At 46.5% G+C, this 26,371-nt stretch overlaps 1 protein-coding gene across 1 annotated transcript; it reads right to left on the bottom strand.

The window, feature by feature from the left end:
* Nucleotides 1–24,158: 24,158 nt before the first annotated feature.
* LOC125629481 (uncharacterized) lies at nt 24,159–25,906 on the bottom strand. The gene is made up of 2 exons (XM_048834880.2): nt 25,307–25,906; nt 24,159–24,717 (listed from the first exon to the last, which is right to left on the bottom strand). Exons 1-2 carry the CDS (start codon nt 25,887–25,889, stop codon nt 24,176–24,178), a joined length of 1,125 nt encoding a protein of 374 aa, XP_048690837.2. The 5' UTR covers nt 25,890–25,906; the 3' UTR covers nt 24,159–24,175.
* Between the last annotated feature and the right edge of the window lie 465 nt (nt 25,907–26,371).

The raw sequence follows: 26,371 nt of genomic DNA, 5'->3' as shown, positions 1-26,371 counted from the left end.
GATTTTCCCTCTCCCCGTTTTTACATTTGGTTGTGAATACTGTTTTAACCATTTTAATTATTGTAATTGTTTTTTGTGTAACTTTATGTATTATGAAGCGTTTGATTCAAACTGCTCTTTCCTCCACGCAACTCAGATACCTAGAGCTAAAAAGGGATCCTAACCAATTCCGCAAACCCTCATCCTCTAATTTGGTTGTTGGGTATTTCTAGATTTCCCCAAGGAGGGCAAGAGGTGCTGGCATCACCGCCACCTTGCAATCTGGGATGTAGTGTGGTGCATCAGGGGGTGGAATGTAGCCAGACAGCCAGCCCCCCCCACCCCCCCCTCAGACCAGCATTGCTGGAAACACAGGAGGAAGCCGGAACAGGGCACTTAACATATATTCCAGCACAGCCTTTGAAGCTGTGAAAAGCACAGGTGTGCTGCTACAATGTGCCTCTGGGAACAGATACAACGATTAAGCTCACAGCAGGCAGAGGCCCTGTGACAGACATGGCTATAAAGCCCCTACTAAATAGCGTGATGCACACACACCAACATCCTAGGTGGGAAAATATTTACCCTGATAAAAGAAATGTCCAGTAGTCGACACTTATTGTTTCTCTCCCTTGCAAGTGTAAACTACTCTTGCGAAAGCTGGCGTCACCCAGACAGACCAGCCTCAATTTGGCAGAAGAAAGGAGAAAGAGAATAAAGGAGTACAGAGGTATAAGTAGGGGACCTACAGCACCATGATTTTTGAGTGCTTTTCACTATCTATCTGCTGGTCAGATAAGTGACAGCCTCCCAAGGCTTCTGCAGCTAAGAGGGTCCCTACGCCTTGTCCCTTATTCGTCTTTCTGCGGAATTGAGTGACCGATCCTGGCTTGGCACCGCTGGAATCGAGAGATGCAAGGAGGGTAAGAAGCACCCACACCTGATCTCCTACCTTTAGTGTACACATATTTTGAAATAGAGCTCTATACTTTGTTTTCTTTCTTTGGGATTGTGGCTTCAGTTTTGTAACTTGTTTGTGTGTGTAACATCTCTACATTTAAATAAGTAGGCACTAGCAATTTGGTAACCACATGATTAGAATCTAGCTTAATAAATTTTGGTAACCATTTATGTATAAGCCTGACTTGTTTTCTCTGGTTTACTGTAACGCAGCCAACACAATTAAAGAACCTCAGCCGTTTTGGCTCTAAAGCCTGGCCATTAGGTGAGAGTACTAAGAGCCTAGCGTTGAGTTGTGCCGCCTCCACGGGCAAACTCTTGGGGCACCTGTCCGTCAATCCTGGCTGCCCGCTGCGAAGGAGCTCTGAGCTCTAGCAGTTAAAGTCACGGGTGTGGAGAGGCTCTTAGTGCTGCCATTGGGGCACCTGTCAGTCAGTACTGGCTGCCCGCTGCGAAGGAGCTCTGAGCTCTAGCAGTTAAAGTCACGGGTGGTTAGGACCTTGGGGCATCCGTCAGCCTAGCCCGGGCTGCCCGCCGCGAAGGGACAGTGTGTCCTAGCGGTTAAAGTCACGGATGGTAAAAACGGGCATAGCTGGCACCTCACCAAACATCCTTGGCCGTCGGCTAACACAGGTACCGCTAGATGAATCCGCCAAGGAAAGATCAGCCTTCACCACACATCTCGGGCTGTATGAATTTAATGTACTCTCTTTCGGGCTGCAAAATGCACCCGCCACCTTCCAAAGACTTGTAGATGGTCTCCTAGCGGGATTAGGAGAATATGCAGTCGCCTATCTTGACGATGTGGCCATATTTTCGGATTCCTGGGCAGAACACCTGGAACATCTACAAAAAGTCCTTGAGCGTATAAGGGAGGCAGGACTAACTGTTAAGACTAAGAAGTGTCAAATAGGCCTCAACAGAGTGACTTACCTTGGACACCAGATGGGTCAAGGAACTAACAGCCCCCTACAGGCCAAAGTGGATGCTATCCAAAAGTGGCCTGTCCCAAAGTCAAAGAAACAGGTTCAATCCTTCTTCGGCTTGGCCGATTATTACAGACGATTTGTACCGCAATACAGCCAAATCGCCACTGTTCAGTGGACCGAAGAGTGTCAGAAGGTCTTTAACCAGCTTAAAGCGACACTCATGTCTGACCGTGTATTAAGGGCTCCAGACTTTGACAAACCGTTCCTAGTAACCACAGATGCGTCTGAGCGTGGTGTGGGAGCAGTTTCAATGCAGAAAGGACCTGATCAAGAATTCCACTCTGTAGTGTTTCTCAGCAAAAAAACTGTCTGAGAGGGAAAGCAACTGCTCAGTCTGTGAAAAAGAATGTTACGCCATTGTCTACGCCCTGGAAAAGCTATGCCCATATGTTTGGGGATGGCGTTTCCACCTGCAAACCGACCATGCTGCGCTACAGTGGCTTCATACTGCCATGGGAAATAACAAAAAACTTATTCGGTGGAGTTTAGGTCTCCAAGATTTTGATTTCAACATCCAACACATCTCAGGAGCTTCTAACAAAGTGGCTGATGCACTCTCCCGTGAAAGTTTCCCAGAATCAACTGATTAAAATCGTCCTTGAGATGTGGAAAATATTGTTAGTTTTTATGTACTTGGTAGTATATTTAGAGGTTCATGTGTCTTATTAACTCTGTTTTTTCCTAGAGCTCCAGGAAGAAATCCCAGCCAGCGTTTTACCCTAGCTGAGATTTGGGGGCGTGTCATAAATATAAAGGGAAGGGTAAAGCCCTCTAAAATCCCTCCTGGCCAGAGGAAAAATCCTCTTATCTGTAAAGGGTTAAGAAACTAAAGGTAACCTCGCTGGCACCTGACCAAAATGACCAATGAGGAGACAAGATACTTTCAAAAACTGGGAGGGGGGAGAAAAACAAAGGGTATGTGTCTGTCTGTATGACGCTTTTGCCAGGGACAGAACAGGAATGGAGTCTTAGAATTTAGTAAGTAATCTAGCTAGGTATGTGTTAGATTATGATTTCTTTAAATGGCTGAGAAAATAGCTGTGCTGAATAGAATGAATATTCCTGTCTGTGTGTCTTTTTTGTAACTTAAGGTTTTGCTTAGTGGGATTCTCTATGTTTTGAATCTAATTACCCTGTAAGGTATCTACCATCCTGATTTTACAGAGGTGATTCCTTTTTACTTCTATTAAAATTCTTCTTGTAAGAAAACTGAATGGTTTTTCATTGTTCTAAGATCCAAGGGTTTGGGTCTGTGGTCACCTATGCAAATTGGTGAGGATTTTTACCAAACCTTCCCCAGGAAGTGGGATGCAAGGGTTAGGAGGATTTTGGGGGGAAAGACGTTTCCAAACTACGTTTTTTCATCCTCATCATTGCTCTAGTTGTGCCTGTCAGCACCTGCACACCCCCATGTACTTCTTTCTCAGGAACTTGTCCTGCATGGAGACCTGCTACAGCTCCACCATTCTGCCCAGGATGCTGGCCAGTCTCCTGACTGGGGACAGATACATTTCTGTCTGTGGCTGCATCATGCAATTTTATTGTTTTGGTTTCTTGGCCTGTACAGAGTGTTATCTTCTAGCAGCAATGTCTTGTGACCGGTATTTAGCTATATGTAAACCTCTGCATTATGCAGCCCTTATGAATGGCAGAACCTGGGTTCTAGCAGCTGGGTCATGGCTATGGGCGTTTGTGGCTAGTACCATAACTGTATATTTGATGTCACAATTAACATTCTGTGGCCCTAGTGAAATTGACCATTTCTTCTGTGATCTCATCCCATTGATTAAACATTCCTGTCATGACACCAACCTGATCACACTGCTGAGTTTCATACTCACCTCCATAGGTGTCCCTTTCCCATTTCTATTAACCGTGGCATCCTACAGTTTTATCATCACCACCATTTTAAGAATCCCTTCCACCACCAGAAAGAAAAAGGCATTTTCTACCTGCTCCTCTCACCTCATGGTGGTGACAATTTTCTATGGAACTATAATCATTGTCTATATTTTACCAGACACTGACACTCTTAGAGACCTCAGCAAAGTGTTCTCTGTCTTCTACACTGTACTGACTCCCCTGGTCAATCCCCTCATATACAGCCTGAGGAACAAAGGGGTCAAGTTCGCCCTGAGAAAGATCATTCATAAGTTGATGGTGCTCACAGGAATTCAGAAGGAGTGACGGCTGTGGGAACAAATCCATCTGGCTGAACTAGCAGTGGAGGTAGCATCTAGGTGGCCTGTAGCTCATGCCCATTGGAGCTTCAGTGGGGAATGTGAGGACATACTAACTTTGGGATGGCTGCATTCCCATTAAATACTAGAGCTCCTATTTACTACTGCCCTCACTGCAAACATAACTGTGATATACTCTGCACTCCACACAGCAAAATTCAAGATTCCAGTTCCGTTCTGCTCTTCTGCTCTCAGTTGGGAAAACACATTTTGCATAGCCCTGGTTTTGGATTCCAGTGGGTGGGTCTTGATTGTTATACTAGTTGGTCTCTCCTTTGTGTCCTGGATTCCTAAATGCTCCCTAATTTTGTATCTGGGAAGACTGTATTTTTGTAATTATGGGTTCTCTTGCAAAGATTAGTAAGTTTAGAAGACCGTAAATAGTTTCCTATCAATCAATAATTAGTCAATAAATGATAAAAATGTTTTTGTTGAAACATTTCTTTATAACAACAACAAGTCATTGTTAAGTAAAAAATTCTAAGTACATGTGGAGAAAATGCTACTCAATTCTGTATTTGAAAAATGCCAGGATCTATTCTCCTGAAGCACATTGGGTAAAATTATCAAAGTGCCTAAATTCCTTAAAAGCACAAATCCCACTGACTTTCACTGAAACGTAGATTTCTAAGGACCTTGTTCACTTTTGAAAATGGAACTTAGGCTTCTAAATCACTTAGAGGCTTGGCAAATTCTACCCATTGAGTAGTACCTTGTGCCTTAGACTGCCATTCAAAGTAATATACAGGATCAAGGCTTAACAGTAGAGGGAGCCACTAAGCAGCTGTGCCCACAGTATAATTAGGTTTCAGAGTAGCAGCCGTGTTAGTCTGTATCCGCAAAAAGAAAAGGAGTACTTGTGGCACCTTAGAGACTAACAAATTTATTTGAGCATAAGCTTTCGTGAGCTACAGCTCACTTCATTGGATGCATTCAGTGGAAAATAAAGTGGGAAGATTTTATATACACAGAGAACATGAAACAATGGGTGTTGCCATACACACTGTAACAAGAGTGATCAGGTAAGGTGAGCTATTACCAGCAGGAGAGCCAGGGCGGGGGGAACCTTTTGTAATCAAGAGACTCCATTTCCATGGAGTTGACCATTTCCAGCAGTTGACAAGAATGTGTGAGGAACAGTGAGGCGGGGGGATAAACATGGGGAAATAGTTTTACTTTGTGTAATGACACATCCACTCCCAGTCTTTATTGAAGCCTAAGTTAACTGTATCCAGTTTGCAAATTAATTCCAATTCAGCAGTCTCTCATTGGAGTCTGTTTCTGAAGTTTTTTTGTTGAAGAATTGCCACTTTTAGGTCTGTAATCGAGTGACCAGCGAGATTGAAGTGTTCTCTGACTGGTTTTTGAATGTTATAATTCTTGACGTCTGATTTGTGTCCATTTATTCTTTTACGTAGAGACTGTCCGGTTTGGCCAATGTACATAGCAGAGGGGCATTGCTGGCACATGATGGCATACATCACATTGGTAGATGTGCAGGTGAATGAGCCTCTGATAGTGTGGCTGATGTGATTAGGCCCTATGATGGTGTCCCCTGAATAGGTATGTTGGCAATGGGCTTTGTTGCAAGGATAGATTCCTGGGTTAGTGGTTTTGTTGTGTGGTGTGTAGTTGCTGTGAGTATTTGCTTCAGGTTGGGGGGCTGTCTGTAAGCAAGGACTGGCCGGTCTCCCAAGATCTGTGAGAGTGATGGGTCATCCTTCAGGATAGGTTGTAGATCCCTGATGATGCATTGGAGAGGTTTTAGTTGGGGGCTGAAGGTGATGGCTAGTGGTGTTCTGTTATTTTCTTTGTTGGGCCTGTCCTGTAGTAGGTAACTTCTGGGTACTCTTCTGGCTCTGTCAATCTGTTTCTTCATTTCAGCAGGTGGACATTGTAGTTGTAAGAACGCTTGATAGAGATCTTGTAGGTGTTTGTCTCTGTCTGAGGGGCTGGAGCAAATGCAGTTGTATCGTAGAGCTTGGCTGTAGACAATGGTGTGGTCTGGATGAAAGCTGGACGCATGTAGGTAGGAATAGCGGTCAGTAGGTTTCCGGTATAGGGTGGTGTTTATGTGACCATTGCTTATTAGCACCGTAGTGTCCAGGAAGTGGATCTCTTTTGTGGACTGGTCCAGGCAGAGGTTGATGGTGGGATGGAAATTGTTGAAATCATGGTGGAGTTCCTCAAGGGCTTCTTTTCCATGGGTCCAGATGATGAGGATGTCATCAATGTAGCGCGAGGAGGGGCATTAGGGGAGAAGAGCTGAGGAAGTGTTGTTCTAAGTCAGCCATAAAAATGTTGGCATACTGTGGGGCCATGTGGGTACCCATAGCAGTGCCGCTGATTTGAAGGTATACATTGTCCCCAGATGTGAAATATTTATGGGTGAGGACAAAGTCACAAAGTTCAGCCACCAGGTTTGCCGTGACATTATCGGGGATAGTGTTCCTGATGGCTTGTAGTCCATCTTTGTGTAGAATGTTGGTGTAGAGAGCTTCTACATCCATAGTGGCCAGGATGGTGTTATCAGGAAGATCACCGATGGATTGTAGTTTCCTCAGGAAGTCAGTGGTGTCTCGAAGGTAGCTGGGAGTGCTGGTAGCGTAGGGCCTGAGGAGGGAGTCTCCATAGCCAGACAATCGTGCTGTCAGGGTGCCAATGCCTGAGATGATGGGGCTTCCAGGATTTCCAGGTTTATGGATCTTGGGTAGCAGATAGAATATCTCTGGTCAGGGTTCTAGGGGTGTTTCTGTGAGGATTTAATTATATATAATTAGGTTCAACATCCTAGGGGCAGGTAAGGTACCAAATAATGATAGTTTTGTTTTCATGGTTGAATGTTATCTGCTAGCAGCAATGTCTTATGATTGGTATTTATCAATATATAAACCACCCTATTATGCAGCCCTGGTGAATGGCTGTAGCATAAGTGCCTTTCTGACTATTACCATAGTAACGTCTCTGCTGTAACGAATAATGTTCTGTGGACACCAAGAAATTGACCATTTCTTCTGTGACTTCACCCCATTGATCAATCTCTCCTGCCATGGCAACACCTGGATGTCTGGTGACCTTCAGATTCTCTTCCATAGACACCCTGCTCCATTTCTATTGACCCCGGCATCCTATGCTTGTGTCATCACCACCATCCTGTGAATCCCTTCCATGACCACAGGCAAAAGGCATTTCCCACCTGCTCCTCTCACCTCATTGGGGTTACAATTTTCTATGGGACCTAATAGCTGGTTTGCTACCAAACGCTGTTGCACTAAGAGACCTGAACAAAGAGTTCTCCACCTTCTTGTCTCCACCCCTCAATCCCTTCATGAAGGCAAAGGAAACCTGGAGAAAAAGCTGTCAGGAAACTGTGGAGTTCAGCACAATTTAGGCCAGTTCAAGAAAATAAAACAGTTTAAGGAGCAGTTAAGGTCACCCCTTGGCCACAGCAGAGTCTTGTGACCTCAGCTGGGATTTTCAGAGGCCTAAGTGAGCTTGGCATTGAACTGCCACTGAATTTTACGGTAGGGTTTTCTAAAGCACCTCAGTGATTTAATTGAGTGAACAGAGATAGGAAAATAAGGAAGGTGTCTATAATGGAATTTTTAATAATGACAAAGGGCCAGATTTTTAAAGGTATTTAGACACTTAAGGATGCAGATGGGGCCAAATGGGATTTCAAAAGCACCTAGGCACCTAATTTCTTTTTAGTTCAATGGGAGTTAGCCACCGAGTGCATTTTAAGTGCTTATTCACCTATCTGCCACTTTAGGCAACTAAATACCTTTAAAAAAATCTGGCCTAAGTGACTTAGGTGCACAAGTCCCATTGACTTTCAGTGAGGAGTAGGACACCTAACTCATTTTGGCCTCTAGGAATAACAGAATGGCATTTGTTATGGGGATTTAGAAACTACAGACTTTCCCTCTTCTCCCCTCTTCTGGATGGTTATACAGGGCCTGGGCCAATTATGTCTCTCATTAAGTTATTGGGTTGGTTCTGACCACTGCATTTGGGGCTATGGGTTTAAGAGTCTGAGCATTCAGGGCTGCGGAGGGGGGACCCCAGTAAATGAGTAGCGCAAAGTTGAGCAATACACCTGAAACCATGTAGACAAATCAGATGGATGGTGCAATAGGTAAGAGCTAGCCCAGGGATGATGGCATTTCAAATACACAATTCAATTACTGATTAATTGCAGCATGATAGTCTCATAGCAATTTTCAATTTAAATAATAAGTAAATAAAATCTTTCCTCAAGCCATGACAATAAAATCAACGCTCTAGCACAACTCAATCGGTGATGCTGTTGCACATCATCTAGACGTTCCTCTCCTTAGTGTGTGGACAATGGACAGTCTTTGAAGAAATGGTGTATTGTCCTTGGTTTAGTGATGGAATTTCTGTTGTGGAGAGTTGTTGCAAACAACAAAAGAGTTTGCTTTCTGCCTGAATCTCTCTAACTAGAGTCAATGCTTGGGGGAGAGTTGTTCTCCGGAAACCAGACATTTGTATCTGGACTGCTATTTCTGAAAGATGTGTTTGCCTTCATGCTATTTATGACCACCTCTGTTCCAGGACTGGCATAAATAAACTTCAGTAAGAATGCACCCAGGAAACTCCACATCACTGAGTTTTCCTCCAACAGGAAATGAAATGCAACTACCCAACATCTGCTACTGCTCAGCAGAGGGACAGACAATAAAGTCAGTCTCACTTAGTTCTTTATGCCACTTTTCTTTCTATCCACTGAATAGTCTATTCCTAATTCCCTAAAAAGGGCTTTGAGTTCCAGCACAGAAGTGATTCAGGCTAGCGGTCTCCTTGTCTCTTGAACCTGCCTCTGATTTCTGTCCTAGTCCCTGGCTCTTGGCTCTTTCCCCTCACAACCCGCTTTTAACACTGTCAGGAAAGGCTGTTTAGAACACGGCCTGACTCACCATTGTGCTGCTCCAGGTTTATACTGGACATATCCACTGGGCATCAGACAGTGTCAGAGCTCCCTTGTATGGCCTACTACTCCCTTGCATCATCAGAGATTTCAGTGGGTGATCTGAACTGGGAACTGTGGGCTTGCATCGTCTTGACATTATTTAGTAAGAAATAATCAAGGATTGGATTTTCAAAAGAGGGGGATTATGGTGCCTGAAGCCCATTAAACATTAATGGCAGTAGGCACATAACTCCCCTGGAGTCATTTGAAAATCCCAGCCTAATAAATAATAATAATAATAATAATAATAATAATAATAATAATTAATAATATAATAAATCCTCAAGAGATTTGAACAAGGATCTATTATCTCTGTGGTGACTGCCCTGACCAATGTGGGGGTGTCTCTCAGATTATCCATTGAGGCAGGTCCATTTTGTATTAAATAATTCAATATGCATCGGGCTAGAGAAAGCACGAGACCCACTCTACAGTCCACTGCTTAGGGCACTCACCTGAGGGGCTCTACCCTGGCTGCCTAGATATCAGTGTGGGATTCCAGGTGCCAGGCTTGACCTATTAGGCTTTAAATAGCTTGGTACCAAGCTACATCAGAAATCACCTTTGTTTCTGAACAATACTGCCAGAGCTGTAACCAGCCGAGGAATTCAAGCTGGGCCGTTCTTGCAATGAAGGAAAGGGGGCTGCTTGTAGAGCATTCTTCATAAGCAGCCCTTCATTTTGGTTAAGATTTTCAGAAGTCCCTATGGGATATTTTTAAGGTGTTTTAGGTATTTTAGGAAATGGGACTTGCTCCTAAATTATTCAGATCAGATTTTTAAAGGTATTTTAGGCATTTAGTGGGATTTTCAAAAGCATTTAGGCACCTAAAACTCACTGATTTCAGTGGTTGTTAGGTGCCCGGGTGCTTCTGAAAATCCCACTGGATGCCTAAAATACCTTTAAAAATCTGGGCCTGAATAATTTAGGAGCAAGTCCCATGTCCTAAAAGTGACTTCAGGCCAGATTTTCCAAGGTATTTAGGCATCTAAAGATGCAGATAGGGGCATGCTGGGATTTACTAAAATGCCTAAGTGAGCTACACTCCTAAAATTTAGGCAGGTTTGAAAATGTTACTGCTGAATACGAGCATCTAAACTGCAGCTTGGTGCCTAATGGGATTTTCAAAAGCATTAACGTGCCTAACTCTGATTGATTTAAATGGGAGTTAGTCACCTTTGTCACACTTAGGATCTCTGAGAATGTCACCAGGACATATTTGTATCTTTAGGCACCTAAATACCTTGGAAAATCTGGCTCTGAGTCACCTTTGACAATGGGATGGAGGCACTTTTGAAATTTTTGTGCTAGGGAACTTGCCCAGGATCACATGTGGAGCTTGGCACAGAGCCAGGAACTGATGCCCTGTGTCCTGAAACCTAGGGCAAGGTCCTGGCTCCTGGATAACCCTTACTAATCACAAAATCTTTGACCACTTGAGCCAAAGAACAATTTCAATGGTAATGAATAAAAGGGGGAACTCCTCACAGAGGATGCTGGATACAAAGAGACCTATTGGCCTAACCAGTAGTCCATCCCTCCAACCATAAACATTAAAGATGTGGAAAGGCTGTGATAGTGTTGTCTTGTTATTAGAGTACTGGACGGGAACTCAGGAGGTCTGGGTCCTATTCTGGTTTTGCTTCTTGCCTGATGAGGAATCTTGGGCAAGTCACTCTGTGCCTCAGTTTCCCTACCTGTGAAATGGGGATAATGACACTGCCTTAGGGACCTGTTGAAGGATTGGCCTTTTTGGAGCCTACAACGTGCCTGCACATCTGATACATCACATAAACATGCACTGAATAAGTGAATGAAAAAGAGCTTGTTTGCACATCAAAACCCGTTGTAGAGGGGCCTCTCTCTATGGCCATCTATCAGCTAAGATATATTGAAGGCACCTATCAAAATGTATGCAACCAGTGGTTGAACATGACCTTGGGCGACATTCTCATTTATACTGAGGACAAGGGACACTAAAGTGGGAGCAAATCCTATTTATGGCATAAAGAGGCCTTTGTGTGAATGACAGTCAGGCCCCTTATGCATTGACTTCACCTCTCAGCTTCATGTCTTGGTGTCTTGCACATTTCATTTCTGAAATATCTCTGTTTGTCTCTTGTTTCCCTTCATATCACCTAACAAGAAAAGTTAACATTCTGCATTGGCCAGTGGATTTCCCACATGCCTTGAGACCAGGAGACCTGTCTTCTGTTGCTGTCTCCGCCACTGATCTGCTGGCTGACCTTGGGCAAGTCACTTCCCCTTCCCAGGCCTCAGTTTCCCCATCTGTGAAACTGGCATTCACAGACATAGAATCAGTACATTGAAAATGTATGGAATAAAATTATTGTACACTGTTTAAGTACAACTAGTAAAGTGATGGATGTTTATTTTTCAGTCACCCGGGCTCCTGACACACACAGGGCATGACAAAGAGGGAGGTTTCCCATGAGGTTGCACTGGCCTCCACATTCACACTGTTTTAACAAGCGACATGGGGTTAATTCCCCCAGGAGGTCCATTTAAAAGTGATCACAATCAGCAGTCTGGGAGGAGACCCGTCTAGCAGCAGAAGACTGTGTGAGGCTGCATTCCCTTACAAACTGTAAGAATCTACCCCAGGAAGCGCTGAGGTTCTGTGTAATCCGCACAAGCAAGAGCATCAAGCAAGAGCAGCCCAGGCCAGCAGCAAAATTAAGGTGTCTTTGCTGAGCGAAGGAGAGTGTGTGAGACAGTGAGGACAGCGGGTGCCCTTGAGGGAGAGGTTGCCACTGGATGCTGAGAATTAAAGGTAAATCAGATCATTCCGATTGACCTCCTGAGGTCTCCTCCAACCCTAATCTTCTGTGATTCTACAATTCTGTTGTTGCCGGCACCTAATGCTGAGATGCAAAACAACAGCAGGGGTTTGTTACCCGGTGTGTTTTACTTAATAATTACAACGGGGTGGAGAAGCAGAAAAATTTATTTGCAGCTGCAAACAAGGTACAAGGAGAATAGAATTTTAAATTCTGCACACCAGAGCAGGTTATTATACACACTTTTATATTTGTAATGCTATTGTACTACATATTAGCCAATTAAAACTTTGTATAAATATTTTGTTTTTTTATATGGGTTATAACAATGTTTATTTTTTGTAATTTTTAACAAGCATTTTTAGTAACTTAAATAACTAGCACATTTTGTTTGGCCTTGTAACTATTTTTTATTATTTTTAACTTGGCGTTAGCAAACTTTATATTATAAGGCATTATTTGCGGCTGCAACATTGTTTTAAGAGCAAAAGAGCTTATTTAAACCAGCCAGGCCTGAATTTTGTTAAGGGGGGTTAAGAAGAAGCCCTTAGGCTTTTAGCAGGGAGACCTTTTTGACCCTTATGGCCTTTTATTTCCTCGACTTAACTAGTGGCCATGCCCTGGGGTTTTTAACAATTTTTTTTGAGAATATTTATTTTTATTGCTTGAGTTTTTTTATTTTTATTTATTTATTAGCGGGCTATGCATAAAATTAAAATTTTTAAAACTATGTAAAATAAGCATTTTTATACAGGACTACATAGAACACAGTAAACATAACATGATTAATACAGGGAAAAAAACTTAAATAATAGGCTAAACAACCCACTTAGCCATGGGGAAAGGCCCCAACCAGAAAATAAAGAGCTTAGCTAATTTTTTTTAGTTTGCTGATGAATGCTTTTTACCAACTGCTTTAGGCGTTGTAAATTAGCTTTTATGGATGGCCCTGCATTTGTTATATTAAGGCAACACATGCCTGCAAACTTTTGGCATAGGTGACTATGGCGTAGAAGCAAATAGTTTACAGCTAGCTTGTTTTGTAGCATACTTTGACGTACTTTTTTTAACTTATGTGAGAGTTGGGCCAGGACTAAATTAATGGCTTTTGCCACCGTGCAGGCAAGGTGCTCTACTGCGTGATAATTATGCACTACAAGCCTAGGGATACCAACTAAGGAAAAGGCCAGAGCTGCTGCCTTACTTTTTGGTTACTTTAACTTTGGTTAACCTTACTTTAAGGTTACTTTTGACCTACAGGTGGAATCAAGGGGAATAGCATCCCTTTTATGATGGGCATACAACTGCGGAGGGTATGGAAAAATCAATGGAGCCATGCGACCAAGAGAGCAGGGACCCCCAGAACTATTGGCTGGGACATAGGAATACGCATGTCTGCCACATGTAAGGAACCACCCTGCTGGCAATTTTATGCTCCCGTAGGCAAAGGAGATTTTTACACTGTTATTATATTTAAGTTTTTTATTGGTGAGGTTTTTTTTTAATGTGAGTAGCATTTACAAACCTCATACAAGAGGGGGCAAGGGTTGTATTGACTAGGTAATAAGAAAACATGGAGGCATTTAACTTATACTGGGCAGATTTAACGGTATATAAATCAGTATAAGTAAATGTTTTATTTATGGTTTTTAACAGGGAATAATGCTGAACCAGGGTTGGGGCTGCACATATACCAATAAAACAAGTTTTTATGATTGCACCCACTGAAAATGTATGTGGCAAACAAAACAACGTTGCGTTTACTGCACTCTGGGCCAGTGCCAGCCAGGTATTTATGGGTACAATGCCTGAAACAGCAGTACAGTTAGGCACATGGCCAAGAGGGGGAATAAAATATACTTTTTTATTTATTTTTTTGCTTTTTTGGCGGGCTGCCATTTAAATAGTAATTTTAGTTTAAGACTTTTAGTGGAGGGGGCTGAATGCATGGTCTACCTTTTAGCCGGGGGGGGGGGGGCGGGGGGTTGACACTGCTTTCAGCCAGGTATAATGAATTTAATTTTTGTGTCTCTCGACCTTTGCTGCCGTGTGGGACACCAGCAGGACGGTATAGGGTCCCTTCCACCTTTTTTGGAGGGGCTTGTCTTTCCAGGTACGTACGAGCACTGAATTACCAGGCTGCAGGGAGTGGATGGGCGAATCTAAGGGTAGAGGCTGGGAATTTTTAGTATACCTGTGAAGAGACAAAAGAACAGCAGACAGGGAACACATATACTGAGACAAAAACCCATTCCCCAATTCCCACTCTCCCCCTGACACAACCGGTGAACCATTTATAGGCCATGCCCTTTTAAACATAATTTTAAAGGGACTGAGCCCTAATCTACCCTTTGGGAGAGCACGGATGCGGAGCAGAACTGGGGGCAGGGCATCAGGCCACCGTAGGGAGGCCTCCTGGCATACTTTTGAGAGATGTTGCTTAAGGGTCTGATTGGTTTGCTTTACTACTCTACTGGCTTGAGGTCTCCAGGGTGTATGGAGTTTTTAGGGACTCTGTAAGGCGTCTGAGATGCTTTGGACGATTTTTGACGTGAAAAGTGTGTTTTATTGTCAGATTCCATCCACTGGGGAAGTTCAAAGCGAGTAATAATCTCCTTAACAAACACTGTCCTGGCAGTGCAATTGCGACATGGAAAGGCTTCTGGCCATCCGCTGAATCTATCCACTATGACAAGGAGATACTTGAACCCTTGGGTCCGGGGAAACTTAGTAAAGTTTATTTGCCACACCCGTCCGGGGCCTGGAGTGGGTTCCAGGGCTGCTGGTGGTACTGGGTGTTTTGGTCGGGGGTTATTTTTTTGACAAACTAAGCAGTCTGCTTGTACCTGGGCAGCCAGGGGTCGGAGTCTAGATGTTATGAAGTACTTTTTCATTAGTTGGATAAGTGCCTCCCTGCCAGCATGAGTGGTTTGATGTAATTTTTGTAATACTTGCAGAATTAGGCTCTTTGGTAAGAGGACGAAACTGTAGAAAAACCTGAGTGTCTCTGGATTAAGTTTAGAAGTGTGTGCAACAAGAGTGATGTAGTGGTGGGAGTCTGCTATAGACCACCGGACCAGGGGGATGAGGTAGATGAGGCTTTCTTCCGGCAGCTCGCGGAAGCTACTAGATCGCATGCCCTGATTCTCATGGGTGACTTTAATTTTCCTGATATCTGCTGGGAGAGCAATACAGCGGTGCATAGACAATCCAGGAAGTTTTTGGAAAGCATAGGGGACAATTTCCTGACGCAAGTTCTAGAGGAGCCAACTAGGGGGGGCGCTTTTCTTGACCTGCTGCTCACAAACCGGGTAGAATTAGTGGGGGAAGCAAAAGTGGATGGGAATCTGGGAGGCAGTGACCATGAGTTGGTTGAGTTCAGGATCCTGACGCAGGGAAGAAAGGTAAGCAGCAGGATACGGACCCTGGACTTCAGGAAAGCAGACTTCGACTCCCTCAGGGAACGGATGGCCAGGATCCCCTGGGGGACTAACTTGAAGGGGAAAGGAGTCCAGGAGAGCTGGCTGTATTTCAAGGAATCCCTGTTGAGGTTACAGGGACAAACCATCCCGATGAGTCGAAAGAATAGTAAATATGGCAGGCGACCAGCTTGGCTTAATGGTGAAATCCTAGCGGATCTTAAACATAAAAAAGAAGCTTACAAGAAGTGGAAGGTTGGACATATGACCAGGGAAGAGTATAAAAATATTGCTCGGGCATGTAGGAATGATATCAGGAGGGCCAAATCGCACCTGGAGCTGCAGCTAGCCAGAGATGTCAAGAGTAACAAGAAGGGTTTCTTCAGGTATGTTGGCAACAAGAAGAAAGCCAAGGAAAGTGTGGGCCCCTTACTGAATGAGGGAGGCAACCTAGTGACAGAGGATGTGGAAAAAGCTAATGTACTCAATGCTTTTTTTGCCTCTGTTTTCACTAACAAGGTCAGCTCCCAGACTGCTGCACTGGGCATCACAAAATGGGGAAGAGATGGACAGCCCTCTGTGGAGATAGAGGTGGTTAGGGACTATTTAGAAAAGCTGGACGTGCACAAGTCCATGGGGCCGGACGAGTTGCATCCGAGAGTGCTGAAGGAATTGGCGGCTGTGATTGCAGAGCCATTGGCCATTATCTTTGAAAACTCGTGGCGAACGGGGGAAGTCCCGGATGACTGGAAAAAGGCTAATGTAGTGCCAATCTTTAAAAAAGGGAAGAAGGAGGATCCTGGGAACTACAGGCCAGTCAGCCTCACCTCAGTCCCTGGAAAAATCATGGAGCAGGTCCTCAAAGAATCAATCCTGAAGCACTTGCATGAGAGGAAAGTGATCAGGAACAGCCAGCATGGATTCACCAAGGGAAGGTCATGCCTGACTAATCTAATTGCCTTCTATGATGAGATTACTGGTTCTGTGGATGAAGGGAAAGCAGTGGATGTATTGTTTCTGGACTTTAGCAAAGCTTTTGACACGGTCTCCCACAGTATTCTTGTCAGCAAGTTAAGGAAGTATGGGCTGGACGAATGCACTATAAGGTGGGTAGAAAGCTGGCTAGATTGTCGGGCTCAACGGGTAGTGATCAATGGCTCCATGTCTAGTTGGCAGCCGGTATCAAGTGGAGTGCCCCAAGGGTCGGTCCTGGGGCCGGTTTTGTTCAATATCTTCATAAATGATCTGGAGGATGGTGTGGATTGCACTCTCAGCAAATTTGTGGATGATACTAAACTGGGAGGAGTGGTAGATACGCTGGAGGGGAGGGATAGGATACAGAAGGACCTAGACAAATTGGAGGATTGGGCCAAAAGAAATCTGATGAGGTTCAATAAGGATAAGTGCAGGGTCCTGCACTTAGGATGGAAGAATCCAATGCACCGCTACAGACTAGGGACCGAATGGCTAGGCAGCAGTTCTGCGGAAAAGGACCTAGGGGTGACAGTGGACGAGAAGCTGGATATGAGTCAGCAGTGTGCCCTTGTTGCCAAGAAGGCCAATGGCATTTTGGGATGTATAAGTAGGGGCATAGCGAGCAGATCGAGGGACGTGATCGTTCCCCTCTATTCGACATTGGTGAGGCCTCATCTGGAGTACTGTGTCCAGTTTTGGGCCCCACACTTCAAGAAGGATGTGGATAAATTGGAGAGAGTCCAGCGAAGGGCAACAAAAATGATTAGGGGTCTAGAACACATGACTTATGAGGAGAGGCTGAGGGAGCTGGGATTGTTTAGCCTGCAGAAGAGAAGAATGAGGGGGGATTTGATAGCTGCTTTCAACTACCTGAAAGGGGGTTCCAAAGAGGATGGCTCTAGACTGTTCTCAATGGTAGCAGATGACAGAACGAGGAGTAATGGTCTCAAGTTGCAGTGGGGGAGGTTTAGATTGGATATTAGGAAAAACTTTTTCACTAAGAGGGTGGTGAAACACTGGAATGAGTTACCTAGGGAGGTGGTAGAATCTCCTTCCTTAGAGGTTTTTAAGGTCAGGCTTGACAAAGCCCTGGCTGGGATGATTTAACTGGGAATTGGTCCTGCTTCGAGCAGGGGGTTGGACTAGATGACCTTCAGGGGTCCCTTCCAATCCTGATATTCTATGATTCTATGATTCTATGACTTTCCCTTCCAGGGAATGAAGCCATCCCTCCTTTTCCTGGAGACCAAGTTTGTCAGCTAGCTAGTTTTTTTTTTTAGAATACTGAGGGGTTGGGAGCTCCCCCACTGATGGGATAAGGGCATGCGTATAGGTGTTTTTAGTGTGAGGGGACATTAGGGTGGCAGCATGCTTTGCTTCTTTATCTGCCCTGGCATTACCCCTGGTTACATTTTGACCCTCCCTCTGATGGGCCTTACAGTGTACCACTGCCACTTCCAAAGGGAGTTGCACTGCTTCCAGAAGCTGGAGAATTTGGGGCCCGTACTTGACTGGGGAGCCTTGGGCTGTCAGCATTCCCCTCTGGTTCCACAGGCCAGCATGAGCATGCAGCACCCCAAAAGCATATTTGGAATCAGTGAAAATATTGACCCGTTTTCCTTTGGACAGTTTGAGTGCATGGGTCAGGGCCACTAGCTCAGCCAACTGGGCAGAGGTCCCAGCGGACAAACTTTTAGCTTCTACGGTGTCATTGAGGGTCACAATAGCATAACCCGCTCTTTTTTGTTTATTTATTACTATGCTGCTACTATTAGTGTACTACTTATAATCTGCATTTGGGAGGGGCACATTTCTTAAATTTGGGCGGCTAGAATATTGGGCATTCATGATTTTTAAACAGTTATGTTTTTGTTTCTCAGTTTCTGGTAAGAGGGTGGCAGGGTTAAGAGATGAACAAGGCTGCAGCGTGACCTCAGGGTTTTTTAAGAGCTTTGCTTGGTATCTTGCTATACGTGCTTGTGTGAGCCAGAGGCCGCCCTTAACATCTAGTAAAGCGCGTACCATGTGTGGTGTAAAAACCTGTATTGTTCCCCCTAGTGTCAGTTTTTTTGCTTTCGCCAGGGTCAGGGCGGTGGCTGCCACTGCCCGCAGGCACGATGGCCAGCCCTTGGCTACTTGGTCCAGTTGTTTAGAAAAATATGCCACCGGTCGTTTTTATGCTTTTAGCAGCTGTGTGAGTTCTTTTAGGGCCACCCCCTTTTGTTTATATACATACAACTGAAATGGCTTGGAGAGATCTGGCAGACCGAGAGCCGGGGCTTTTATTAACCCCTTCAGTTGCCAGTAGCAGACTCCCTCACTGTGACAAGAGCCACAGGCAAAGATACCAAGTGCCTAGTGTATGCCCCAGCAAAATGTGCTTTGGGAAACAGAACCATACCCCATAAGCTAATATACCTCCCTGAATGCCCAACACCGTTGCTGGGATGGGACCTGCTGTGTTGCCTAGGTGCCACCCTGCATTTTACTCAAGATGAAATAACCCTTACCTTACCCCCTGAAAATGCATGGATTATGGCCCTTGCAGTTGAACCCTTGGCTATGCAAGCCCCAAAATGGGACCAGTAAAAAGTCCAAGTGTATCCCCTTGTTCCTGGGACAAGTGCTGGGGGGTTCAGTTAGGAAGGAAAAGTCGGCATGTTGGGGAGCAGAGTGGCTGGAGCGCTCACTCAGGCCCGCCCTGTAACCATGCACCTACTGCTCTGTGGCACTGCCTGTTCCCTTCTTGACACGTCTCATCACAGCTCCTAATGCCGCTGAGCTGAGACGCCGCAGAGCGCGGCTGGGGAGATGGCGTTGCGGCTGCTGTACTGCAGCAGGGACACAGCACCGACGTCCCCTTCAGTCCCCCCATCCCTAACAGACACAAACGCATCTGCTGGGCTGCTGGGTGGAGCTGGAGGCAGAATTGTCCTGATTTTCGGTTTCCCTTCCCCTCCCCTCAGACAGGCCTGATGATCCCTCTGACATCTCCTCCACCTTCATCCCTCCTGGCCCAGCCCTTTCACATATGCCTCCCCAGATGTTTCCAAATGGAGGAGTGGAGATTTTTCATCCGCTCCTGGGCCCAATCCTTAAGGTCTAGGTGGCCTCCTATGCCAAGCCCTTGGAGAGCTCCGGGCTCTTCCCACCCTACACAGGAGCAGAGCACTGGGGTGACGATAAGTGGAAAGCTTTTCAGATCAGGGAACAGGGCAGCCCCCTGTATGCCTGACACCCACTGTGAGTCTTCCCTGCCCGGTTCCATTTCTCATTCTCCCCCTGATATGTCTCCTCATGGCTCCTAACATGGCTGAGCTGAGACAGTGGCTGGGAGGACCGAGTTACAGATGCTCTATTGCTGCCCAGAATCCGCCTGTAATTGCACACCAACAGGTGTGCACACGTTAGCTGGGCTGCAGGGTGCAGCTGGGGACAGAATGTGTGTGAGGGTTTCTAGCTGTCTCGCGGGGTTCCTAAGAGTGTGAGGGATCTGTGTCCGTGTCTTCTTGGGGTGTCCCTTGTGCATGAGGTACAGTGTGTAGGAGATAGATAAATAGATAGATAGATAGATTTATTTGCCCAGGGCAATAACTTATAACTTCCTCAATTCATAGATTCCAAGGCCAGAAGGGACCATTGTGATCAGTTACGCTGAATATCTTTGCCAGTGGTTTTCAATCTGCGGTCCATGGACCCCAGAGGGGTCAGCCGACTATGTCTAAGGGGTCTCTGAAAGGTTGTTGTTACCACAGAAAGTGGCTTTTAACCTGTGTTCTGCAGATCCCTGGGGGGTCCACAGATTATGGCTAAAATTTCCAAAGGGGTCTGCACCTCCATTCAAAATTTTTAGGGCTTCACAAATTAAAACCACTGCTCTAGGCCATAGAACTCCCCCAAAGTAATTCCTGTGTGACCCTGGGGGACCGGGGATCATTTCCCTGCTCCATTACAAATGCCTGTGTAACCTTAGCAACTCACTTATGGCCACAGTTTCAAAGGTATTTAGCCACCTAAAGCAGCAGATACACAGCTAATGGGATTTTCAAAATAATCTAAGGGTATGTCTACACTACGGAATAAGGTCGAATTTATAGAAGTCGGTTTTTTAGAAATCGGTTTTATATATTCGAGTGTGTGTATCCCCACAGAAAATGCTCTAAGTGCATTAAGTGCATTAACTCGGCGGAGGGCTTCCACAGTACCGAGGCTAGAGTCGACTTCCGGAGTGTTGCACTGTGGGTAGCTATCCCACAGTTCCCGCAGTCTCCGCTGCCCATTGGAATTCTGGGTTGAGATCCCAATGCCTGATGGGGCTAAAACATTGTTGCGGGTGGTTCTGGGTACATATCGTCAGGCCCCCGTTCCCTCCCTCCCTCCGTGAAAGCAAGGGCAGACAATCATTTCGCGCCTTTTTTCCTGAGTTACCTGTGCAGATGCCATACCACTGCAAGCATGGAGCCCGCTCAGGTAACTGTCACCCTATGTCTCCTGGGTGCTGGCAGACGCGGTACGGCATTGCTACACAGTAGCAGAAACCCCTTGCCTTGTGGCAGCAGACGGTACAGTACGACTGGTAGCCGTCATCATCATGTCCGAGGTGCTCCTGGCCACGTCGGCTGGGAGCGCCTGGGCAGACATGGGTGCAGGGACTAAATTTGGAGTGACTTGACCAGGTCATTCTCTTTAGTCCTGCCTGCAGTCAGTCCTATTGAACCGTCTTATGGTGAGCGGGCAGGCGATACGGACTGCTAGCAGTCGTACTGTACCATCTTCTGCCGAGCAGCCATGAGATGTGGATGGCATGCAGTCCTTCTGCACCGTCTGCTGCCAGCCAAAGATGTAAAAGATAGATGGAGTGGATCAAAACAAGAAATAGACCAGATTTGTTTTGTACTCATTTGCTTCCCCCCCTCCCCTGTCTAGGGGACTCATTCTTCTAGATCACACTGCAGTCACTCACAGAGAAGGTGCAGCGAGGTAAATCTAGCCATGTATCAATCAGAGGCCAGGCTAACCTTCTTGTTCCAATAAGGACAATAACTTAGGTGCACCATTTCTTATTGGAACCCTCCGTGAAGTCCTGCCTGAAATACTCCTAGATGTAAAGCCACCCCCTTTGTTGATTTTAGCTCCCTGAAGCCAACCCTGTAAGCGCCCCTCCCGGCGTCAGAGCAACGGCAAACAATCGGGCATCTGAGAGTGCTGTCCAGAGCAGTCACAATGGAGCACTCTGATGGGGCTAAAACATTGTCGCGGGTGGTTCTGGGTACGTATCGTCAGGCCCCCGTTCCCTCCCTCCCTCCGTGAAAGCAAGGGCAGACAATCATTTCGCGCCTTTTTTCCTGAGTTACCTTTGCATACGCCATACCATGGCAAGCATGGAGCCCGCTCAGGTAACCGTCACCCTATGTCTCCTGGGTGCTGGCAGAGGTGGTACGGCTTTGCTGCACAGTAGCAGCAACCCATTGCCTTCTGGCAGCAGACGGTGCAATACGATTGGTAGTCGTCCTCATCGTGTCCGAGGTGCTCCTGGCCACGTCGGCTGGGAGCGCCTGGGCAGACATGGGCGCAGGGACTAAATTCGGAGTGACTTGACCAGTTCATTCTCTTTAGTCCTGCAGTCAGTCCTATTGAACCGTCTTATGGTGAGCGGGCAGGCGATATGGACTGCTAGCAGTCGTACTGTACCATCTTCTGCCAGGCAGGCAAGAGATGAGGATTGCTAGCAGTCGTATTGTACCATCTTCTGCCAGGCAGGCAAGAGATGGGGATGGCTAGCAGTCGTACTGTACCATCTTCTGCCGAGCCGCCATGAGATGTGGATGGCATGCAGTCCTTCTGCACCGTCTGCTGCCAGCCAAAGATGTAAAAGATAGATGGAGTGGGTCAAAACAAGAAATAGACCAGATTTGTTTTGTACTCATTTGCCTCCTCCCCTGTCTAGGGGACTCATTCCTCTAGGTCACACTGCAGTCACTCACAGAGAAGGTGCAGCGAGGTAAATCTAGGCATGTATCAGTCAGAGGCCAGGCTAACCTCCTTGTTCCAATAAGAACAATAACTTAGGTGCACCATTTCTTATTGGAACCCTCCGTGAAGTCCTGCCTGAAATACTCCTTGATGTACAGGCACCCCCTTTGTTGATTTTAGCTCCCTGAAGCCAACCCTGTAAGCCGTGTCGTCAGTCGCCCCTCCCTCCGTCAGAGCAACGGCAGACAATCGTTCCGCGCCTTTTTTCTGAGCGGACGCCATACCAAGGCAAGCATGGAGGCCGCTCAGCTCACTTTGGCAATTAGGAGCACATTAAACACCTCACGCATTATCCAGCAGTATATGCAGCACCAGAACCAGGCAAAGCGATACCGGGCGAGGAGGCGACGTCAGCGCGGTCACGTGAGTGATCAGGACATGGACACAGATTTCTCTGAAAGCATGGGCCCTGCCAATGCATGCATCATGGTGCTAATGGGGCAGGTTCATGCTGTGGAACGCCGATTCTGGGCTCGGGAAACAAGCACAGACTGGTGGGACCGCATAGTGTTGCAGGTCTGGGACGATTCCCAGTGGCTGCGAAACTTTCGCATGCGTAAGGGCACTTTCATGGAACTTTGTGACTTGCTTTCCCCTGCCCTGAGGCGCATGAATACCAAGATGAGAGCAGCCCTCACGGTTGAGAAGCGAGTGGCGATAGCCCTGTGGAAGCTTGCAACGCCAGACAGCTACCGGTCAGTTGGGAATCAATTTGGAGTGGGCAAATCTACTGTGGGGGCTGCTGTGATGCAAGTAGCCCACACAATCAAAGATCTGCTGATATCAAGGGTAGTGACCCTGGGAAATGTGCAGGTCATAGTGGATGGCTTTGCTGCAATGGGATTCCCTAACTGTGGTGGGGCTATAGACGGAACCCACATCCCTATCTTGGCACCGGAGCACCAAGCCGCCGAGTACATAAACCGCAAGGGGTACTTTTCGATAGTGCTGCAAGCTCTGGTGGATCACAAGGGACGTTTCACCAACATTAACGTGGGATGGCCGGGAAAGGTGCATGATGCTCGCATCTTCAGGAACTCTAGTCTGTTTCAAAAGCTGCAGGAAGGGACTTTATTCCCAGACCAGAAAATAACTGTTGGGGATGTTGAAATGCCTATATGTATCCTTGGGGACCCAGCCTACCCCTTAATGCCATGGCTCATGAAGCCGTACACAGGCAGCCTGGACAGTAGTCAGGAGCTCTTCAACTACAGGCTGAGCAAGTGCAGAATGATGGTAGAATGTGCATTTGGACGTTTAAAGGCGCGCTGGCACAGTTTACTGACTCGCTTAGACCTCAGCGAAACCAATATTCCCACTGTTATTACTGCTTGCTGTGTGCTCCACAATATCTGTGAAAGTAAGGGGGAGACGTTTATGGCGGGGTGGGAGGTTGAGGCAAATCGCCTGGCTGCTGGTTACGCGCAGCCAGACACCAGGGCGGTTAGAAGAGCACAGGAGGGCGCGGTACGCATCAGAGAAGCTTTGAAAACCAGTTTCATGACTGGCCAGGCTACGGTGTGAAAGTTCTGTTTGTTTCTCCTTGATGAAACCCCCCGCCCCTTGGTTCACTCTACTTCCCTGTAAGCTAACCACCCGCCCCTCCTCCCTTCAATCACCACTTGCAGAGGCAATAAAGTCATTGTTGCTTCACATTCATGCATTCTTTATTCATTCATCACACAAATAGGGGGATGACTACCAAGGTAGCCCAGGAGGGGTGGTGGAGGAGGGAAGGAAAATGCCACACAGCACTTTAAGCACAGCACTTTAAAAGTTTACAACTTTAAAATTTATTGAATGACAGCCTTCTTTTTTTTGGGCAATCCTCTGTGGCGGAGTGGCTGGTTGGCCGGTGGCCCCCCCACCGCGTTCTTGGGCGTCTGGGTGTGGAGGCTATGGAACTTGGGGAGGAGGGCGGTTGGTTACAGAGGGGCAGCAGTGGCAGTCTGTGCTCCAGCTGCCTTTGCTGCAGCTCAACCATACACTGGAGCATACTGGTTTGGTCCTGCAGCAGCCTCAGCATTGAATCCTGCCTCCTCTCATCACGCTGCCGCCACATTTGAGCTTCAGCCCTGTCTTCAGCCTGCCACTTACTCTCTTCAGCCCTCCACTTACTCTCTTCAGCCCGCCACCTCTCCTCCCGGTCATTTTGTGCTTTCCTGCACTCTGACATTATTTGCCTCCACGCATTCATCTGTGCTCTGTCAGTGTGGGAGGACAGCATGAGCTCGGAGAACATTTCATCGCGAGTGCGTTTTTTTTTCTTTCTAAGCTTCACTAGCCTCTGGGAAGGAGAAGATCCTGTGATCCTTGAAACACATGCAGCTGGTGGAGAAAAAAAAAAGGGACAGCGGTATTTAAAAAGACACATTTTATAAAACAGTGGCTACACTCTTTCAGGGTAAACCTTGCTGTTAACATTACATACATAGCACATGTGCTTTCGTTACAAGGTCGCATTTTGCCTCCTCCCACCGCGTGACTACCCCCTCAACCTTCCCCCCTCCCTGTGGCTAACAGTGGGGAACATTTCTGTTTAGCCACAGGCAAACAGCCCAGCAGGAATGGGCTCCTCTGAGTGTCCCCTGAAGAAAAGCACTCTATTTCAACCAGGTGACCATGAATGATATCTCACTCTCCTGAGGATAACACAGAGAGATAAAGAACGGATGTTGTTTGAATGCCAGCAAACATACACTGCAATGCTTTGTTCTACAATGATTCCCGAGTACGTGTTACTGGCCTGGAGTGGTAAAGTGTCCTACCATGAAGGACGCAATAAGGCTGCCCTCCCCAGAAACCTTTTGCAAAGGCTTTAGGACTACATCTAGGAGAACCGCAAATGCCAGGGCAAAGTAATCCTTTCACATGCTTGCTTTTAAACCATGTATAGTATTTTAAAAGGTACACTCACCAGAGGTCCCTTCTCCGCCTGCTGGGTCCAGGAGGCAGCCTTGGGTGGGTTCGGGGGGTACTGGCTCCAGGTCTAGGGTGAGAAACAGTTCCTGGCTGTCGGGAAAACCGGTTTCTCCGCTTGCTTGCTGTGAGCTATCTACAACCTCCTCCTCATCATCATCTTCTTCGTCCCCAAAACCTGCTTCCGTATTGCCTCCATCTCCATTGAAGGAGTCAAACAACACGGCTGGGGTAGTGGTGGCTGAACCCCCTAAAATGGCATGCAGCTCATCATAGAAGCGGCATGTTTGGGGCTCTGACCCAGAGCGGCTGTTCGCCTCTCTGGTTTTCTGGTAGGCTTGCCTCAGCTCCTTCAGTTTCACACGGCACTGCTTCGGGTCCCTGTTATGGACTCTGTCCTTCATGCCCTGGGAGATTTTCACAAAGGTTTTGGCATTTCGAAAACTGGAACGGAGTTCTGATAGCACGGATTCCTCTCCCCAAACAGCGATCAGATCCCGTACCTCCCGTTCGGTCCATGCTGGAGCTCTTTTGCGATTCTGGGACTCCATCATGGTCACCTGTGCTGATGAGCTCTGCATGGTCACCTGCAGCTTGCCACGCTGGCCAAACAGGAAATGAGATTCTAAAGTTCGCGGTTCTTTTCCTGTCTACCTGGCCAGTGCATCTGAGTTGAGAGTGCAGTCCAGAGCGGTCACAATGGAGCACTCTGGGATAGCTCCCGGAGGCCAATACCATCAAATTGTGTCCACAGTACCCCAAATTCGAGCCAGCAACGTCGATTTAAGCGCTAATCCACTTGTCAGGGGTGGAGTAAGGAAATCGATTTTAAGAGCCCTTTAAGTCGAAATAAAGGGCTTCATTGTGTGGACGGGTGCAGGTTTACATCAATTTAACGCTGCTAAATTCGACCTAAAGTCCTAGTGTAGACCAGGGCTAAGGTGTTTAGGCACCTAATCCCATTGACTTCAATGCAACTCTGGTACCTAAACTGGTCGTAGGCTTTTTTGAAACTCCAGTAAGCAACTACCTGCATCTTTAGTGCCTATATGCCTTTGAACAT

The sequence above is a fragment of the Caretta caretta genome, chromosome 13, assembly GCF_965140235.1.
Source record: "Caretta caretta isolate rCarCar2 chromosome 13, rCarCar1.hap1, whole genome shotgun sequence".
Classification (NCBI taxonomy): domain Eukaryota; kingdom Metazoa; phylum Chordata; order Testudines; family Cheloniidae; genus Caretta; species Caretta caretta.
Note: the sequence above shows the minus strand (reverse complement) of the source record. Positions and strands in the feature narration are given on the sequence as shown.

Coding starts and splice junctions, on each gene's coding strand:
- LOC125629481 (XM_048834880.2), bottom strand. CDS start 25,889: ATGCAGAGCTCATCAGCACAGGTGACCATGATGGAGTCCCAGAATCGC. Junction 24,718..25,306: donor AGGCGGAGAAGGGACCTCTG/GTGAGTGTACCT, acceptor TTTCTCCACCAG/CTGCATGTGTTTCAAGGATC.